At 41.3% G+C, this 21,463-nt stretch overlaps 1 protein-coding gene and 1 non-coding gene across 3 annotated transcripts in view; one reads left to right on the top strand and one right to left on the bottom strand.

Moving 5' to 3' along the window:
• cacna1bb (calcium channel, voltage-dependent, N type, alpha 1B subunit, b) overlaps nucleotides 1–21,463 on the top strand; it is a 152,282-nt gene that overhangs the window by 57,389 nt on the left and 73,430 nt on the right. For both annotated transcript variants that reach the window (XM_047569845.1, XM_047569844.1), the window contains exons 6-8: nucleotides 1,817–1,908; nucleotides 3,459–3,611; nucleotides 8,521–8,708. In XM_047569845.1, coding sequence (XP_047425801.1) covers nucleotides 1,817–1,908; nucleotides 3,459–3,611; nucleotides 8,521–8,708 — 433 coding nt within the window. The remainder of the gene's footprint in view (nucleotides 1–1,816; nucleotides 1,909–3,458; nucleotides 3,612–8,520; nucleotides 8,709–21,463) is intronic.
• Nucleotides 8,044–8,115, bottom strand: trnaq-cug. Its single transcript has one exon. It is a non-coding gene; the product is annotated as a tRNA-Gln (tRNA).

Here is a 21,463-nt window from a genome sequence, read left to right as displayed (position 1 = left end):
CACATTAATTGTTGACAAATAATTGTTTTGATCGGGCATAAAATGACAAACAGTATGGTGTAAAACTCGGTGAAATCCCCAAGGCAATGGTGCTCCTTGAATTCCTTGAAAACTGCGATTAGTCACTTGACAGACCTGTTTCACAGCAGACGTTTTGATTTGTCACAGTACAGAAAGAAGTGTGTATTAATGATGGCTGCGTTCCACATAGAGAAGGACCTGCTTTTGCTCATGCTTTTTCACCGCCATGACTCACTGGGACACTTCTATTGGGAGAGGTATAGTGTAATGTATGGTAAATTAAATAAATGGAGTTATTTGGTTTAGAAAACATGTTTTGTTTCGACCCTACAGTGTGCATTTCAGTAGTACAACAACAATATTGCATCATAGGGATGTCGAGGTATAAAGGTATTCACGATAATCGTGGTATTAAAAAAATATTTAATTTCAATATCGTGTTAAAAATGCGCATATGATACTATCGTGTAAATCCTGGCTGCCCAATCAGTACTTGCTCTCTTTAATACAATTTATTGGTGCACTTCCACTCCTGACCAGAGAATACCATTGTGATACATTGATAGTAAGGTGGCGCTATTGAGCTCCTGCCAGCTCAAATCCTGTGAGGTGAAGAAGACGATCAGCGAGAGAGGATGAAGATGGAGCATGTTAGCAACGCGTGTTATTGGCACATAGACTAACGAAACACATTCAAAATAAGTTGGGGAAACGATCATCTTTTTACCGAGGTCAAAACCAGTGCAGTGCATGGTGTATGACTGAACTTTGTATGATTAATGCACACGTTTTGTCCTATGTTATTTTGTTTATTGCACAAAATGTCTTTGGCCTAGTAATGATGTACGTGCTTCAATTATTTTTCTACATTTAAAGAAGCGAGAGATGTGCATTTTACTAAAAGCACAATAACATTGTCATGTCATTTACACCTCTTTCTCATTCTACTGTTACTGTGAGTGGAATTCATCTCCATATATAAATTACATGTAAATGGACTTATTGCATGTTTATGTCTGTGTTTATACAGAATCTTGGCCACGGTGGGTTCAGACTTTGACCTTCTTGCTTGGAAGGAGTTCTTGGTTTTGTGCATGTTTGTCCACTGTCACACTTTACACTGACTCCTAATGGAACCGAGCCACCATTAATACACCAGTGCTTTCCCTACTGTGACCGGTATTGTTGCAAGACAATGACATTTTCTCTTTTTAATTAAATCAATGAAGATTAAATGACGGAAATTAGTCTTTGATGCTTCATGAAGTTTTCAGTTTGTCTATGCGCGTGTTTTCAAGGAATAGACAGAGTCCTGTTCACCCTCTATTTCCTCTCCCTCCCTCCCTCTTCTCTTGTTTATTGCACTAAATGTCTTTGTGTTTGGGGATATACAGTAGGTCCAAGGCCTAGGAATGATGTATGTGTTTTAGTTGTTTTTCTTATTTAAATAAGCAAGATAAATGTTAAGTACGTTTTTTTAACATAAATGAGCACAATAGCCATTGTCATTTCATTTTACACTGCTAATTCACTGTTTTCTTCCGTTATATTGTTACTTTGAGTGTAATTCATCTCCAAAAAGAGAGAAAATGACATAAATGAAGTTAAAGATGCATTTTCTGAATTTTGACATTAATAATTGCATTTTTTTTTAATGTTGTGATAATATTGGTACTGTGATATTTTATGTCCATGATATTCGTGAAGTGAAAATCTGACATGGTGACAGCCTTAATACATACATATAGTGCATTTTAAATGTACTCACTGCATGTTTATGTCTGTGTTTATACAGAATCTTGGCCACGGTGGGTTCAGACTTTGACCTCAGGACACTGCGAGCAGTGAGAGTGCTGAGACCCCTGAAGCTTGTTTCAGGAATCCCCAGTAAGTAACTCTTTAATATATTTTCGATGTACAGTATTTCAAGCGTTTATTTCTTACTTACAGGTAATGAAAACCCCACATTTAGTATCTCAGAAAATTACAATATTGCCAATAAAAACTGATTTTTAAAACAGAAACATTGGCATACTAAAAAGTATATTCATGCACAGTGTATGCACTCAGTACTTTTGGCATTGAGGCGATTAGTCCTCAGGTGTTATGGAAGCCCAGGTTCTTTGATAGCAGCCTTCAGCTTGTCTGCATCGTTGGATCTGATGTCTTTCATCTTCCTCTTGCCAAGTCGTCATCGATCGATTGATTGATTCGAGATTAGGTCATGCAAAATTGCTGGCCAATTGAGCACAGTGATACCATGGTCATTAAACAAGGTATTGGTTCCTTTGGAACTGGATCTCAAGCCACTTCTTTTTCTGTACCTCTGCATTCTTCCTCCAAACTTGATTTTTATGCATGAAATGAACAATGTACTTTCATCTGAAAAGAGTCCTTTTACTCCTTAGCCTTGGTAAGATGCTTCTGACATGGTCTCTGGTTTTCTGGCACAAGGAATGCCAGAGTCGTAGCCCATGTCCTGGATCCGTCTGTCTGTGGTGGCTCTTGAAGTATTGACTCCAGCCGCAGTCGCTCCTTGTGAATCTCCCTCAAATTTACTTCAAAATGCTCCCAAATCTGTGATTATCCTAGTCACTTATGCATCTTTTTCTACCACAATTTTCCTTCCACTCAACTTTCCACACACTTGCATACCCCACTCTGAACCGTCGACGTCTTTAGCGTTGACCTTTTGTGGCTTACCTTTCTTGTGGAGGGTGTCAGTGACCGTCTTCCAGACAACTGTCAAGTCAGCAGAACTGAACCAGACTGAGAGAGCATTTAAAGGCTCCGGAAACCTTTCCAGGAGTTTTGAGTTAAGTAGCTCATTAGAAAGTTACACGGTGAGCCTACAATATTGAACTTTTTGACAATATTCTAAATTTTATGAGATACTGAACTTTAGTTTTTCATCTGCTTTAAGCCATAATTGTACAAAATAAAAAATAAATAAATGGTTGAAATGCATCACTCTGTGTGTCACGAACCTAAATAATATACTAAAACATTAAGCTTTTGAGGTGCATGTGTATAGTATATGATATATACCAATACGCATACATTATAAGCTGCCATTTTATACTTGCACTAAATTAGTTTTAAATATTGAGTCAATTAAAAAACTTGGAGGGAGTTCTTGCTTTTGTGCGTGCTGGTCCACTGTCATAGTTTACACTGGCTCCTAATGGAACCGAGCCACCATTAATACACCTGTGCTTCCCCTTCTGTGACCGGTATTGTTGCAAGACAATGACATTTTCTCCTTTTAATTAAATCGATGAAGATTAAATGACGGAAATTAGTCTTTGATGCGTCATGAAGTTTTCACTTTGTGTTTTCGAGGGTGCGCGTGTTTTCAAGGAACAGACAGAGCCCTGCTCACCCTCTATTTCCTCTCCTCTCCCTCCTTCCCTCCCTCCTCTCTTCCTGTCCCTCAGGTCTCCAGGTGGTGTTGAAGTCTATAATGAAAGCCATGGTTCCGCTGCTTCAGATTGGCTTGCTGCTCTTCTTCGCCATCGTCATGTTCGCCATCATCGGGGTGGAGTTTTACATGGGCAAGTTCCACACCACCTGCTTCAAGATCGACACGGGTGAGAGAAGCGGCTCGTCCGCGGCGCGTGTTTGTGTGACAACGCTGATTATGAGCCGAGCCAGAAAAAAAAAAAAACAACATATTTTCAGCTGTGTTCGTGTGGTTGTTGCAGATGAGACCATATATTGACTTTCATATTTGTGCAGGGGTACATAAATGATTCATAAGTTGTGTATGTATTTCTGGCTTATGAGTTGCTGCACATTCTCACAGCTTGCGGGCAGCGTGCCTACATCAGTGCAGCAAACAAGCACACGGCAAGAATTTCTGACAGCCATTTTTCACATCTTGAGTTTGATGAATGGCGTTTTCACAGTGTTCAGGCTTTGACTGATGGCTTTTGCTGTAACTCCACCGACATGCTCTTGTACCCAGCCTCCTGATCAAATGCCTACTCGCAAGGTGATAATGAGCTTCTAATTTCCCCGTTTCATCTCCCCGCTGCACCAGAAATATTTGCTGGTGATGACACTGCGTGTTGGTGTTTGTGTTTGAAGTTTTATCTCAACCTTTTCAGTTGTGAGTGAGAGGCTTTAGAAATGCTTTTTATCAGACAGGAAGAATTTGGATCCAGCGCGTCAAGCGTAGCGTTAGAGCGGAAGCCGTCCCAAACTTCTCCTCCTCCCTGCTCACAAAGTATTTCTGGGGAAAACTTGCTCCGGGGTCGGTCTGTTGGGAACTGATCAATCAAATAATTTAGGCCAGAGGTCAACATTTGTCTGGCCAAGAACAAACTGACCCCCAAATGGCCTGGTGCTATTTATAAATATACATGATAATCAGTTCACATTCAATATTAAGCTATTCAAATAATGCGCTCGTTCAATTTTAAACATGTGCAAGAGTGGGGTGACCATTTGACAGAGGAAGAAAATAAAAGAAAGTGATCCATTTTGGCCTCGGTAGTAGTTGGCGATAGGGGCGGGGCCTACTGTGTACAGGAAGCTTAGATTGACAGGTCTTGGCTAGTGTGTCGTGTATCGCTGAATGAGTGAAGTACTGACTAAAAGATAACGTCTTCTGCCTCCGTTTGGATTCATATTTCTTTAAATTCGTATTTAAAGAAACTAAAATTTGGGGGGAAAAATTTAAAAACATGTATGAAAAATGTCTAATCAACCAAAGGTTTTGCGAACCCCCCCTCAGTACCTCCGCTGACCCCCTAGGGGGCGGACTTTTTTTTGCCTTGGAACAAAACATTCCCGTTTAATCATGCACATTGCTCTCTGAATTTCCCTCATCCGTTTGTCCACACAGCAGTGAGCATATTTAGAGCAGTGCCAGGGAGCCCAGAGAGAAACTGTGGTAATTACTAAAGACACGCATACCATTAAACAATTTGGGAATAAGGATTATGGAGTCATTATTTTGTGTAATTGTTGCCATGTCATATTTCCGTCTCTATTTCACATCATTGTCCACTTTTAGAGGTCGGACTGGCGCTGTTTCAATGACATTATTTTATGACTCCATCTTCTGATTGGTTTAAAATTGAATTAGTCGATCAATTAATCTTATCTAGGAGCATCATTAACATCATAAATGTAGTCACAAAGTCGAACGCTGTACCGCCGCCGCCGTGCACTTAAGCTCTGAGCCAAAAGAAAAGGGAGAAACTGCTGGTCAGAGCCGCTAAAACGACCGATGAAAGACGTCAGACACCTCACCCGATGTGCTGGTGACCTCTGTGGAAGGCTGTGGACGAGCGTCTAAATATAAATGTATCAGAAGGTTCGCGCTGACAGACGTGATAATGTGGCGCGCAGACACAGAAATGCATCCGTTTGGTGCGGTTGAAGAACAAATTCTGCAAAACTTCCATGTGTTCAACAATCAGTCACAGACTCAAATGACTACTTGTGTCTGTATGTCCTCTCATTAGATTGTAGTAGTTTCACTAACCGCACACTGAAAATGTACGAGGAACATTTAAAAAATAAAAAAACACTTTGCAGAAATGAGGAGCAGTGTAAAGCGCTATGTCCTTAAAATGCTCCCTTGACTTCTCGATGAGAATAAATTATACAATACAGATTAAAAAACACTTTTTTTTTTGCCACAGATAAATTCTTCTAAGAAAATGTTTCGAGAATCTGCAAATTGACTTTTTCTTACATTTCAAGAGAGATGGAAACACTCGCACAGGGGTCGTCCACTGCAAGCGCATGAGCTGGATGTGAAGGAGGTTGTTTCCTGCCCAGTGTGTGAGCTGGCATCGCAGCCAAGCCCATTTCTGATTAATCAAAGGCAGGCAGCTATTACGGTGTTGATATTATTCTGCAGCGTTACAGTAATTATAGAAAACAGTCGGGCTGCTTGGCTGAAATTACCCATTGTGCAATGTGGTGCTACAAAATTATGAGAAGCTTTTTCTTTTTTTCTTTCCCCCTCTGCTGGTGTCACATAGAGTGTGAAGGCGTGACTTTAGGGTTACTGGATCGGTCATTTGTAAAATATGCGTATCTGCGTGTGAATGTTCATGTTCCAGCCCAGGATGTGTGCTTGTAGTGTGAGCGTGAGCAGCTGTGACAGCGCGCTAATGTACAGTATGTTTGTTATTGAGTTATTTTCGTCCCGGAGACGCAGCAGGGTTTGATTAAGCTGAGCAGCGCTGGTAACAAGTATCTCTACGAGGGAGGCCTGCCGAGTTGTTTTCGCGTGAATGAGTGAGTCATATGCAGGTAAAGCCGGATGGAGTCATAAAAACCTCGGTATAACATGTCATATCTGCGCTCGGTGGCTGCTAGCGAGCGCAGGCTTATTCAAAACCTTGGTATCTTCCTCCTTTCCTCTCCTATTTAATTCTGCCACTGGAGACTTTGCCTTCTGATAAATAATAAACAAATTGTTCTGAGCAATTAATAAACAGGAGGACTACACTGGGTTATTTCCCTGGTGACATTAATTACATTACGAACTAAAACCAAAATGAATTAAGACCTTCTGTGGTATTCTGTGGATTTACATTAACTGATTAATTATTAATTAAATTATAATTTTCTCCAAACAACATCCCGTGTTCGTCTCCATGCTTGTGCTCGCTAGAATAAATAGCTCCTTCCTGTTTTTTGGTACAAAATAAACCTATAACCCATAACAGTATATAAAAAACTAAATCAAGTAACCATAGAACAAAGTACCAGACAGAACAAATATATAAAAACAGAGTACAGTGATTTAAAAATAAGACAATTACTTACCCATCCTAAGGTTCTCTGGTCACAATAAACATAAAATAGGACTGAGCTGATCTGATTTTGCAAGATACCAACATATGTCTATTCTATTTCAGTTATTATTTTGGTCGATGTATTTTCCCTTAACTTTCTTATTTCAGTAAGAAGGTTCAACATTCCCGTTATCTTCCGTGGACACCGAGTCCAGCTGACACAGCACCTGTCAGTATAAAGGGAAGGACACGTTTTACTGGAGTGACACCAGAGGGATGTTGGCTGTGCAGTCTGGCTCCGCAAATCATCATTAAAACTTGGCCCGGCTCGTGATCGAGGCACTAGCTCTCATGAAAGTCTGGGTGCGCGAGGCATCTGTTATACTCAGCATATTTATTCTTTATTTTGATCCCCATCTGCTGACATGTGCGCCAGCACATCTTTTAAACAAACTCTGAGCTCCCCGCGTGCACCCGGGCCCTGTCGTCTCTCTGTCACTTCCTAATCTCTGGAAACTCTGCGGTAAGACCCATGGTGTTTGGTTAGACCGCATCCAGACTAAGCTGACTAAACTTGAAAACACATTTTTTACAAAGCGGTGCAGCGTTGTTGAGCTTGATCCTATCGCTTGTTGTCATATTGCTTTGTTTCACGCAGCTTGTCCCGTTGGATGCTCTTTGTCCGGCATCTCAATTAGGAAAGACTTTATACTTTACATCGTTTCCCAAGCTGTTCACACTCACATCTGTGTGAAACATCAGCATCACTGGCTGTGTGTCCCACAGCGTGAAGGATGGAGTAGATGCAGCTGGAAGTTCCACAAGAATGGTCCACTGCTTTATTTGAAAGCACTGAAGTCTCAGGTGTCTTGAGAAAGGGAATATCTCCTGTACACACACACACACATATATATATATATATATATATATATACACACACACACACACACACAAATACATATATATGATTTCATACTTTAAATATCTCCCATATCTGTTTCTGTGTGTTGAAGCTACTGGACACAATTACTGGACAAAAACACAAGTATATACAAAATAGTAAAGAAGGTATTATCTGCAAGGATTTGCAACAAAAAATCAAATATTAATACTAAAAAAAATATTGAATAAATAAAAACATTTTTTATTGTAGCTGTGGTAAACACGTATTGCACAGGTTTTTAGAATGGACGTAATAGCAGCATCAACATAGTTTCAAGGCTGTTATTGTGCAGTCTACGTTACGTAGTTCAATAGATTCAGGTTCCACTGAGATTTGAACTCAGATCGCTGGATTCAGAGTCCAGTGTGCTAACCATTACACCATGGAACCATGAGTTGTAGAAGTGACATTAGCTAAGCTTCATGCTGTATTTATGTCAGGATTCATTCATTTAACGTTATGGAATGATGAATTGGTGACAGATGGAGATTCAGTGAGGTCAGAGTAAATGTCTGGTGTGACACCTCCGGCTGCTGAGTGGGGTCACTTCTCTGTCTGTATGCTAGATGGACATGTGTCTGCCTGACTAACGCTTTCTGACAAATGCTAGTAACACAAAATAAACACTGCCTATGGGGGTGAGTTGTATTTGCCGCCAGTGGTTTCTTTTCACCCAGAAGGGGGTGTGGCCTAATTTGCTGCTGTCATCTATTGATAAAATCTTCTGGCTATTAAAAGGCATTGTAAACTGAACACTAACCATCTTCTTCCTGTCTTTTGCTCTCCTTCGATCAGGGGAGAGAGCTGCTGACTGGCCTTGTGGTCTGGAGCCCCCAGCCAGAACTTGTCCCAACGGCACCCAGTGCAGAGAGTACTGGACCGGACCCAACTTCGGCATCACCAACTTCGACAATATCCTGTTCGCAGTGCTCACCGTGTTCCAGTGCATCACCATGGAAGGCTGGGTGGACATCCTCTACAGCGTGAGTCTAGATGTCGAAAACTCTGAACGTCCATTTATAAAAGAATCATTTCTCCCATTCTTTTCGAGGTTTATTTGTTGTGTTTTTTGGTGTCCAGTGCACACAGGTTGGTCCTTTATCGAACTTTTGAACCTTGATACGTTGTGTCGTACCACTATCAGGCCAACCTTTCCCTTGGACCAACACTTGGACCTATGACAAGAAATAATTACTACGTTTTAATGATATTTGCTGTTGATGATACTAAATCTGCCGACATCCTCTGGCAAAAATGTCCCCGCACTCACCGTATTTAAAATCCGATAAATATCACCAAACTGTTAGATATAAGCAGAATTAGTTAACCGTGTGCATTTTTTGCATTGAAATAAGCCATGTTGTTTTTAATGAGCTCACAGCCTTTGCTCCAGTGTCACCCCCAGGACAATCGTTACAGTGATACCTTAATTCAAAAAACATTTCAGCCCTTATGGGAAGGTTTAACGGGCTTTTAAAAGAAATGGTTCCCTCAGATTTAGATGTATTTCAGCGTGCGTTTGCAACCACACGTGTGCTTAACATTCATACGGAGACACAGGTTGATGGGAGCTGCCTGTGGCGAAGCTGCAACAGTTGACACTCCCCTGGTGGATGGTTTGTTGCTGAGGGGCACCTTTAGGGTAGCTGGAGACTGAGTGGAGAGCAATAATCATTCAGTTCTGCTTCATACCGGTTTATGGATTTAAACTTGACGTCGACTCCTCATAAATCTGCAAACCTCAGAATGTCTCATCTTTGCTGTCTCTTCTGAGAGTGGATGGAGTGAGCCAGTGTACTGTGGGAGGAGCAGGCAGACGGGTTAACAGGGTCCTACATCAATGAATGGATGTCAGCCTGGGTCTCTGCATGGTAATGTACCTGCAACAGCTCAGTATTCACATACTGTATGTGCCTGTTTAAAAAACATGCCTGTGTGCTCATATTAAACCAATATGATGAATGTAGCACCAATTACTAGCTAGAAAACAAATTCATTTAACAGATCCACTTTGAAAACTCCGTGGAGATGTTGGACGAATAAAACTCCATCCGTTAAAGCAGAAATGTACCAGTCAGCGAGAGAAAGGGCAAACACGGCCACGTAACATTCTGTGGCAGGGCTGCAAAACGAGATTATACGACTACGTAGGTTGTGACTTAGACAACTGGGTCACTGGATTAACCCCCACCCCCACCACCACCACCACAACCACCACCACCACCACCACCAAGCCTCAGAGGTTTTAGTACTTGTCTCTGTTAGCAACCCAAACAGTTTTTGTTATTTAAATAGCTGGACCTCTCTGTTGCTTTTTTTTTTTTTTAAGGCCATCAAAAGCATGATAGTGCCTTCACAAAACACGTGATGCCAGAATTCAAAAAGAAAAGCCAGACTCCCTAAAGCGTGTTGCTTGTTCATCCAAGCAGAACCAAAGTGTCTGAGCCAATCCCACAATGATTCATTGACCCAGAACCATATGTTTTATCATTTCCACCAAATAAAAAATGTAAACATCACGGCACCTGCTACATGAGGGAACACAGCACAGTTATATCTATAGATATAAAAAATGTGGAGCTTGGAATGCTTTGGCACATTTTGCCAAATAAGGGATTGACTTGTGAGGTAAAATCTCATCAGCCTTTATTATGAGAAGCACATAGGAGCTTAATGTGAAGCCACCCTCCTTCAACTTTTGCCGCCTCATTTGTAATTCCTTTTCTGCATATTTTCCCCAACCTGGAGACAGCTTTCAGAGCCACCTTTCCCCTTTTTTTCTTCTTGCTCTTCCTCATTTCACTCAACACGTCTTGCATAATATTTTCAGGCTGAGAGCTGTCGAAATTGTGTATTTCAGCCCTTCCCTCCGATCGAAGCCGTTCTTTCTGATGCACCAGTTATTTTTCTCTAGTCTGTGTTTCTTGCCCATCTATCCCACCAAGTCTTTCCTTGAGCACTGCTTAATTCCATCCTCTGATCTTCTCAGGTTTTATATTCTTTTAATTAATATTTTAACCGATGCCTTCCTAGGTTCCTTTTAGAAGTGTTCGTCTGTCTGGAAGGTGTTTTAATACTGTTTTCCCCCAAGAACTTCACTGACGACTGCCCGTTTACTGTTTACAACAATTAAGACACAAATGGAACATTTCTGTCCAAGGACACTAATCACTTCTAATTTCCAAAATTACATTTTGTGAGTTCTCTGCTCTCATGAGACTGAGCTGAAAGTTGGGGTAAGGTTAAATATAGACTGATAGTCAGATTTCTTGTTGTGAGTCATGTATTTATTTTGGAGCTCTAGCTCATCCAGCTGTAGTGAGGAGGATTTCTGCAATAATGAATGTGGCAGCTACAGAGTTGTCATTTTTATAATTGATTCTACAACTATTTGTGCAGCTTGATCAGTCTCGATCATCATCACGATGTTATTTGGGCAGGCTTTTCCTCCACCTCCTCCTCCCTTTGCCCTGTTGCTTTTTATAACGGAGCACCTCACGGGTTACATTGGTTGCATAACAACTCCTGACATGATGCTAAATAACCTGACCTTTAAAGAACTTTGGTGCTATTTAGGCTCAGTATGATACGGTCACGATTCTGGAAAAAATGTGGATCACGACTTTTTTGCTTAGAATTGAGATCACGATTCTTTGGCACGATTTTTTTTTTTTTTTTACAAAATGTTTATTGTAAATGTTTACTGATGAACTTCAACTCTGTGGGTGACTCTCGCCACTACCACCTGGGGTTTCTTCGGCGTCCATTTAACTCTCTTTATCGCTGACTTCTCTCTGCTTCTCTCCCTCACTGTTTCCACACACTCAACTGCAGACGGGCTTCACGGAATAACATGTTGTAAAGACGCTTTACCATAGGTCGAGGGAGGAGTCAGCTGCAGTGCTGCCTTTAGGGGCGCTTGAAAAAATCCGTGAAGGAATGGATTTATTTGTGATGCCGCCCGTGAAATAAACTGCTTAAGAATCGTTGTGTTTCGAAATGAGATCACGTGTGCAAATCGAGATTGCAATTTTTTAACGATTTATCGTGCAGCCCTTATATGTAGTGCAGTACATATCTAACATGCTTGAACGTGTTCTGTTCTGCACATACATTTCCTCTTTAGCTCTAGCTCTTCTCTCTTAACGTGTTGGAGGATCTGTTGGTCCAGTGTGCCAATTCCAACAGATTTACATATAAAAATATGTTAATCTTTGCAGGTGGGTTTCGTAAATCTGTAATTTTTGCTGTAGTTCTTGAGAAATAGTGTTTTCTGGTCTGCCTAGATTGACAGTACGCACAGGCAGCTCTTGTTGAAGGTTCCGATAACTCAACGTCCAAGCAAAACCAAATTGTTGTGGAGCTCCACAAAGGTTGTGCTTAACAAATGGATGTACAGAATCTGTTGTTTAGGGACATGATGGACTGGAGTTTGTGTTTTGCTGTAGGTTCTACACATTAATTAGGCCTCATCTGTGTTGCAGACACTTTGGTTTGTTCTGCCTAGTCACAGGAGAGATGATTGCCTCACAGGTGAGGTGGGTGTGGCTAATGACTGAGTGAAGACTGAAGTCCGGGGACATCTGGTGGGTAGATGGGCAGATACAAGAGGCAGGACTGGAACATGGAACATGACTTAGAGTGAAACTGTGACAGAAGACCTGATGTAGCATGGAGCCATGTGTGTATTTGTGTGAATTTAGTGGAGCGTGCATGCACGTCATGTAACCTTTAATATCCTGGATCTGCAAGTGTACATGCCTCCTTATAATAGAGTGTGCGTGTGGGGAGGGGGGGATAGCATTCTGGCGGGGGCTATTTTCCATAGATTATACTTTCCCGTAACCCAGTTTTGACCTCGCAGATTGATGACTGTGCTGCCTCTGCCTTGAGGGGCATCGCTCAGACCTTCTCCTCTAATGGTGTAAAAGAAAATGCAGAGTGCCTCTCCCCATCCTCCCCTTCATTACTATCTCGCTCTCTCGACTTCTTCTGCCCTCATTGCTTCCTCTCTGCCATGCATCCCCCCACTCCACTTCCCTCACAACTTCACCTCCTCTGGTGAGGCCGTGTCACAAGATCCCGTGGCGCCCCAGCTGTCAGTGTAGTGGAACCAAGCACCGCTGTCTGCCATGTTATTCTGCAGCTGGAGGGAGTGAACACAATGAAGGTGCAATAAGAGTGGAAGTGGCTATGACATGCTAAGCATGCTGCTACGGGTATCAGTGAGGAGAATAAATACAAACCAAGTCCAGCTTGCAAATGAAAATGATATCAATTTCATGTGTGTGATGCACACAAACATAATAGTGATGTTCGATACCACCGATTTCCTTTCTGATCCAATACTAAAGTAAAATTCTGGCTGGTATCGACGATACCGATCCAGTACTTTGGACAAATACTGGTGTGTCTGGTAAATCTAATAAAAGTAGTGCATTTGAAATCATAGCTTCATAAAGAATGCAAGAAATCAGAGTCATTTATGTATTTATTGTAAACTATTGAGGTAGTGGCCTCATTTACTACCGAGCTAATACAGTAAAACCAAACAGAGACACAATCATACAAAATATGTGCAAATGGTAATAAAGGCTTAAAAAAAAAGAATAAAGATAAATAATAAGACCATATTTACTTTCCACTGTGTTCTTACATTGCCTCGAATGACTGAAGTATCGAAAGTATCGATATTTTGATTTGAGAATCGATTTTAGCCCTGGTATCGGAGGTATCTATATTTTAGTATTGATCTGCACGTCACGTCACTACGTCACTAAATACCCTTAAACCACTGAAATTGAAACCACTGCACTGCCACATTGACTGGCCTGAGTGTTTCAACCATGGTATCTGACGAGCCTTGAAATGTATGACTCACTCATGTTTCATTTGAACGGTCTCACTGGAACGTATAGCAACGTATCCCCAGACACATTTGGCCTTCAAAGGCCAGTTTCTTTAACCGTTTCTGCTTGCTTTCACATCTCCGACGCAACAGCTCTTAACGCCCTATAGGGTGCTGTAGGAAGCAGCTGTGCTTTATCTACACTTTAATGGATATAAGGAAACCAATGTCGACTGGTAGGACAGCACTGAAGGCAGTCCATCATAAGTGTTCTCTCAGCTCAATTAACAACCATCTTGCCAGTGGATCAGACCAGCTGCAACACCAAAGGGTTCTTGGCCCTCAGCCATCTTTGCACTCTGCCTTTGCGCACCTGTCCACATACAGGCATATAGACATCATACACACCTGTGAAAGCACTCAAAACTACTAGATCTCTTGGACCATATTTTGCCATGATTTCACACACACAGCCATCCTGTCGCTACAGCTAGCTAGATCTCAGTTCTAGAGGTTAAAAACTGTTATGTCATATATATGTCATAATCTGGAGATTTTCATTTCCCCAACATGCCCTGTAGCACACACGATGCATCACCACAATATTCAGATTGACAATAAAGAGGCAGCTACTTTTTTTTTTTTTTTTAGTTTTCTTTATGGTTTGAAGAATATGACAAGACAGTTGGCCCTGATACATGTTGAAACTCATCGTCAGTGAAGTCATTACACCCAACGAGAGTCTGGGAGAGAGAAAATGTCACCAAGTGGGGTCTGTTTCTTGATGTCATAAGCATGAACCGGGTAGAGGAAAGGAGAAGCGGTGCAAATGAAGAGAGATTTCAGCTTATGCTAATGATCCAAACGTTGCCAGCTGCTGCAGAGTGCTTTGAGTTGAGAAAAATATCCTCTCCCTATCGGTGTCGTCTTTAACAGCTAAACCACATGCTGGATGTTACTGATATGTAGCTGGAGGCCAGATTATGGTGAAATACAGATCCAGAAGAGTTCAGGCCCATGCAGCGATACATAATATGAATTATAATAAGAATTATCCTTCCACATGCTGTGATTTGCTGGAGTTTAGTTGAGATTTCCTCCCTCCCCTACATCTTCTGAAGTTCACCTGGTGACACTTTTCAAGGTGAAACCTTTATCTTAGTGAGGACACTGATCACTGAAGCCATGGTCACATCAGTACAGTACATACCCCAGTGCAAAACATGCTCACCTTTGTCTCGTAAGTATTTTTAGATGTTGTTGCCACGTTATCCACAGCAATTAGGGCAGGCTGCCATCTTTGTCAATTCTGGGATCATTCTCATCCTGCTTTGGTTAAGGTTAGGAATGCGTTTGGGATGCTTAATAAATAAGTGGCCAGTTAACGTTAGGTCACCGTTGTGGTCATTAGAAGAAAACAACTTATTCTCAGTTTTGGGTTTGTGAAACATGACAGTCCTTCCCTGGGTCCAACCTGACCCAATGGTTGAGTGGTTAGTTCACATGCCATGTGGGCATTCGCTCAGTAGTTACATGTTCAACTTCCAGCATCAGGCTCCGAACTCAGAGGCTTGGATACACAAATTCACAGTCAGGGTTCAGGCAAATACAGAGTCTGTTTATTCAGGCCAAATCCAGAAAATCAGGCAGAGGTACAAAACCACTGGGCTATGGCAGGGAGCTCAATCACACAGACGGGAAACTTGACAAGAAGGCGAGGATGAGGCCAGACATCAGAATAAAACAGGAAGTGACGAGGACAATAAGAGGACCCTGGACAGAACAGAAACTTAACACGAACAGGTCCTGACGCCAGCACTTGACCAACGTTTGCTTCGTGTCATTCTCTTGCCTCCTCTCCTACGTTTGCTGTCAATAAAGAATGCAAATAACCTAACCAAAATAAAATGAATACATATTGGAGCCGAAAGGCTCATATTGTCGTCAGTCAGTTTCTAAATGCATACTGCTGTGTATGAGAAAAAGTGCTTTGACCTGCAGCTGTAGTCAAGGTTACCTGTTGCTCTGGATATTTGAATATAATGAGGTGAACGAAAAAATAAAAGTAATTCATGAGAGCCAGAAGCTCAGGTTCCAATACTTTGTTCCCAACATGTTTCCACTTTCCTGTTGAGCTGACATTAGCTCGTTATAGATTCATGTGTACCGTCATTTAATGCACTCCAGAGTACAGTCAGTAGGTGTAACGAGTGTAATATTTAGCAATGCCATGAAGATTTCTGTTCCTGTTGGTTTACGAGCAAAGACTTGAACGCAGAGAGTCTGGTTTTGTCTCGATCCACCGTTTCTTGTCTCTGTCAGGAGTATGAGAGTAATCTGCGAAAGACAGTGAGGCTGATTCCCGCTGTGAACGCTCCTTTAGCTCAGAACCAGTTAGTGGGGAAGTGGCACTGTTGTAGCAGCAGGATGTGTGGGGGGAGTTTCTCAGCGTTGATAATGTGGCAATCTTCATTTCATGGCTCTTGATTTTATTATATTTCTTCTGTCTCTACCAATGGCTGCAATGAAATTAGAAACTGCTCATATTACCTCTGCTGTGTCATGTTTAGACTTCTGGCCAGGGGAAAAAAAAGCATACAATTACATTAGTTCTTTTTATCTTACTGGTCTGAAGTGAAGAGAGTCATATTGGGAAGTGACATCATGTATTACCTTGTACCAGTCAGAAATGAACAGCGCTGCTGTTATTGTAGTAGATTTGTATCATCCACAAACTCCTGAAGCTACAGTATTTGTGGACAGGTATATTGATCTGTAAGCTGGACTCTATATTACATATATACTCCACGGTGACCATCAACAGATGGTTGCCATTTATCAGTTCAGCATCTTCGGATGTAAAGGGAACTTTAATTAAAGCATTTACTGTTCGACCACTGCACTAATTACACAATGAGTGTACTGACATAAATCACTATTTCAATTAGATTACTGTCATTTCGTAATTTTGCTCGTCTCTCAGTGAACCCTCATTGAACCCATTCAGATTGCTTTCTGCAGTTCCAAAACTGGAAGTCCACGGCAGTTTGCAGCTATATTGAAATCATCCAAAGGGGGTCTGCACGACTTAGGTGTGTGCTGACACGGATGGTCTAACAGTATCAATCATTGACAGCTAGATAACACTGTGGTCAAACGTGGTAGAAAGTGTCTCTCCCAGAAAGTTCCTGCTCTCCATTATTTTTACGTGTATTGATTTACTGTACCAGTTCCAACCTTGCCTGGCAGCATCCTTTTAATTTTGATCTGAGTTTGAGTGTGCAACACGAGTGTGAGTTGAAAGGGGTCGCAGGCCTCTTTTCCACAAACTCCATTAGAGCCGCGTGAGTCATGGAGTGAGGTGCACCTTGACCTTGTCAGGGCGCCGTCTTGCGCTGTGAGAGCAGACGCAGCTCTTGTCAAATTCTTGTAAAAATAGAGCGGCACAGACGGACAGACATGATGTTATTCAATCATGTGTTTGTCTGCGAATCCTTGAACTTCAGCGAACAGAAAACATACTGAAGTTATCAAGTTCAGAGTGGCATATCATAATTAAGTCTTTAGTATACACTCACTGCCACTTTATTAGGTACACCTGTTCAATTGCTTGTTAACACAAATAGCTAATCAGCCAATCACATGGCTGCAATTCAGTGCATTTAGGCATGTAGAGGAGATTGAGACAACTTGTTGAAGTTCAAACTGAGCATTAGAATGAGGAAGAAAGGACTTCAAACGTTGTTTGGATGTTGGTACCAGACGGGCTGTTCTGAGTATTTCAGAAACTGCTGATCTACTGGGATTTCACACACAACCATCTCTAGGGTTTACAGAGAATGGTCCGAAAAACAGAAAATATCCAGTGAGTGGCAGTTGTGTGGATGAAAATGCCTTGTGGATGTGAGAGGTCGGAGGAGATGGATAGACTGGTTCTAGATGATAGAAAGACAACAGTAACTCAAATAACCACTGGTTACAACCAGGGAATGCAGAATACCATCTCTGAACGTATGTTCATGTAAACAACATGAAAGCATGGATCCATCCTGCCTTGTGTCAACGGTTCAGACTGGTGGTGGTGTAATGGTGTGGGGGATATTTTCTTGCAACACTTTGGGCCCCTTAGTACAAACTGAGCATGGTTTAAATGCCACAGCCTACCTGAGTATTGTTGCTGACCTTGTCCATCCCTTTATGACCACAGTGTACCATCTTCTTCCAAGCAGGATAATGCACCGTGTCACAAAGCTCATATCATCTCAAACTGGTGTCTTGAACATGACAATGAGTTCACTGTACTCCAATGGCCTCCACAGTCACCACATCTCAATCCAATACACCATCACCTTTGGGATGTGGTTTAACGGTAGATTCTCATCATAGATGTGCAGCCGACAAATATGCAGCAACTTTGTGATGCTATCATGTCAATATGAACCAAGATCTCTGAGGACTGTTTCCAACACCTTGTAGAAAGTATGACACGAAGAATTAAGGCAGTTCTGAAGGCAAAAGGGGGTCCAACCTTTTATTAGCAAGGTGTACCTAATAAAGTGGCCGATGAGTGAATATTCCTTTGGATGCCGAGGAAAATTCGTTATGTCCAATGTTTTAGGCTAACTTTTTTCTTTGGGCTCATTTATTTTAGGACAACTTGTGAACTTTTTTAAAAAATACTATATATACTGTAGAACAGTTGTTATTGAGGTGAAATACTTTAATAATCCGCTGTTCAGGATACAATCACACCTATCACTAGGTACTTTAAAGTAAAGGGATCTTTGTAGTGGTCAGCCTTTTGAAGTCTAACTGAATGATTTAAATTAGCCTGCTGATAATGAATCCGAGTCACAAGAGAAAAATAAAGTTGAGAGAGATGATTAGAGCCTCGCATTCAGATGTTTTGATGTATTCATCTTCTTTGTGCCCATCTCTGAAGACTTTTGCTCTCTGTGCCACCACAGCACAGTCACTTCTCCCTGCTGACTATAAGGAGTTGTTTGATTGATTCAAAGTGGCTGTCTTCATTTCAGCAGGATTTCCTCCTGTGCGTTTGTGTGTGTGTGTGTGTGATGGCAGCTCTGTAAGCTGAGAGTGGGAGTACACTGTCACCCTGTAACTGCTTGATGCATGACTCAAATTCTGTGGCAGCTTTTGCTTTTTCCTCACCGATCGTTCAGAGCAGTCAGCCAGCAACGACTAATAGGAATAACTGAGGTTTAATAATGAGATCAAGTGAACAAAAACTCCAAACTCAGTGGATAGAAGTCGTTAGCCAAATGTAATTTTTGGATATCATCAAAATGTAGGATGTGGCCACACGCTGCCAACGCCGGTTCAGTTGGCAAGGAAATGTGAAGCTATAAAAACATTGAAGAAAGATAGATTTTTTAAATAGAAGATTGTAAAATGTCAAAACCGAATGACATGGAAAATAACGATTACAATTGAGTGATGATGCGGTGCAAGATATAAATGATCACCTGATACGAAACCAAATTATCTGAAACTGAAACCTTCATTTAAAGGAATTGAATTGAATTTTGAGAATTGCAGCACGTGGAGGTTTTGTATGCTCTGCAGCCCAATGTATGGGCTACACGGCTCCGCAGAGTCTCCAGCAGCGAAGTACTATATATGTATCAGTGAACACACCTGCGTATCGGCTGATAAAAAAAAGTAAGTAAAGTAAAGTAAAAAAATTAATAAATAAAAATATCAGTGCTATTGGCAAATATCTACCCAATATATCGTCGACCTGTAGATGAAATATTTCGGTCCTTCTCTATCTCGTTTTCTGGTAGTTGGTTTGTTTCTTCTCCTTTCTCTAGGCCATGCTTGAGAATTAGATAGAAATGTGAAAACTGATCAATTAGACGCTCTGTGCTCTACATTCATAACAAAATTTCACTCTCATATTTGTTTTCCCCACATTATACTTAAACAGCATATGGTGTCATTAGGAGTACCTTGCTGAAGGCAACATAGTGCATCAGCGGTTTAGTAATGAACTAAGTTAGTGTAGCCAGTGGCCTCGGTTGCCATATGCCCTGTATTTGCTCCCTTGCTGTGCAAAGAGTGTGGTTTAATCTTGTTGCATAGCGCCTCCTTACTGCACTTAAAGGTAGAATGAACTAACCAGCATAGAAATGACACATACCTGGAACATACATTTATTTTCAGAGAAATTCTGGTGTAAATTTTAAAATCTGCCTCAAATGCAGACGGACACGAACATCATCTTATTGTTTTTGCTGTTTTCAACATAGATTAAATCTTAGTCTAAATATATATATTTAGATTTATATGTAGATTGAACCACAGATGTGTTGGCCTGTTGGTGCCAGAGGCTGTTTGTTATATGGAATACACGATCACACCCTCCATGCAGAAGTGACATACGATAAATTAAAGTGATGGATGTCCTTCCACAGTGCCCAGGGGCCACAGTACACGTCTTTTATTGTCTTATGCCTGGATTATATGGCACATCACCACATGTTCTTTTAGCGTGCGGTGTTTCGCCACCTGCACGGCATGGAAGGTGAATATCCAGGAGACAGGGAAGTACTCAGGAGAGTAGCGTTGAGCTGATGCTTGGCGCTAGATGCCAAACTCAATGTGAAAAGGCCATACGGTCAAATAAAAACTCTGACATCACATAAAACAATAAATTATCACATGTGACACTTTCATCGGTTTTCTCCTGCATGATTAAGCCATTATTGGGCTGATGTCATGTCGTCATATTTTTCAAAAGGGGGGATAGTCCAGTGGCAGCACCACTTGACTTTCTCGACTTTATAGTTATAGTCTGATTTTAGCACAATTGCCATTAGTCTAAATGCATATGTTGTATGTTTTGTAATAGTAAATAACAAAAAAAAGTAAAACTCCTCATTGAGTACTTATTGTAGATCCAAAACAGTTGATAGATGAGAAAAAAAGCATCAATTACCGATCTCTCTGATACTTCAGCATCATGGATTTATGAATATACAGCATTCTGCTAACAAGACCGTTGGCATCCCACCTCACTAATGACTCGACTGACTGTGCAAGATGAAAAGTAATACATACAATGAATACTCGTCATTAATTTCCTCAATTTGACACCTGATATTAGAAAGAGAGAGAGAAAAAAATCCACAACAGCTGAAGTAAGGTCGAGCTCAGCTGAAGTCGGCTAGTCAGAACCAAGGCCGCGTCAACAACTGAGCAAAGTCGTCCGGTCTCACAGGGACCGAGAGCTGACGCAACAGAGCATCACCATGTTATTTATTCTCCTCACCAGGCCTCCGTTGTAATCCAGGGAGAAGACTGCAGATCTTGTGCGTACACACTGTGATAACATGAGAGAACCCCTTAAGCCTGCATGCGATTCCCGAAGACGATGCTTGATCATTTGAGAGCTCTACAGGAAGCTACAAACACCGACACATTATCAGCTCACAGAGTAGACGCGACTGACGTATTAACAATCAAGCTTTCACATCCACTATTGAACAGGTGGCATGTTTTCCAACTCTCCTTTCAGCTGCTTTTGTTTCTACCAACTCTCAAGGAAAATATCTGACTCTTTAGCAGCTAAATCCCTTCCAACTTTTTCTGCCTGTCAGTTGGTGGTGAATAGGTTGTCTATAGTAATTAATTAATAAAAGTAATTAAAATTTATCTTTTCAGTGAACTGAATAACACCAACTGTACTCATAGTCACTGCACCTTGAAATAGCTCCAGTTCACACTAAACAAACAAGATGAAACATGTTCATTGAAATCAGTGGAGACCCAAAAAGTACCACTGGTTTCAGCACATACTACGTGCTAATGTGACGTGGTTTGTGCTGTTGATGTATTTTATAGACAATCTGAGCTACACATCCAGGG

The sequence above is a fragment of the Mugil cephalus genome, chromosome 19 (genome assembly GCF_022458985.1).
Source record: "Mugil cephalus isolate CIBA_MC_2020 chromosome 19, CIBA_Mcephalus_1.1, whole genome shotgun sequence".
In the NCBI taxonomy this organism is placed as follows: domain Eukaryota; kingdom Metazoa; phylum Chordata; class Actinopteri; order Mugiliformes; family Mugilidae; genus Mugil; species Mugil cephalus.
This window is presented reverse-complemented; position numbering and strand designations above follow the sequence as displayed.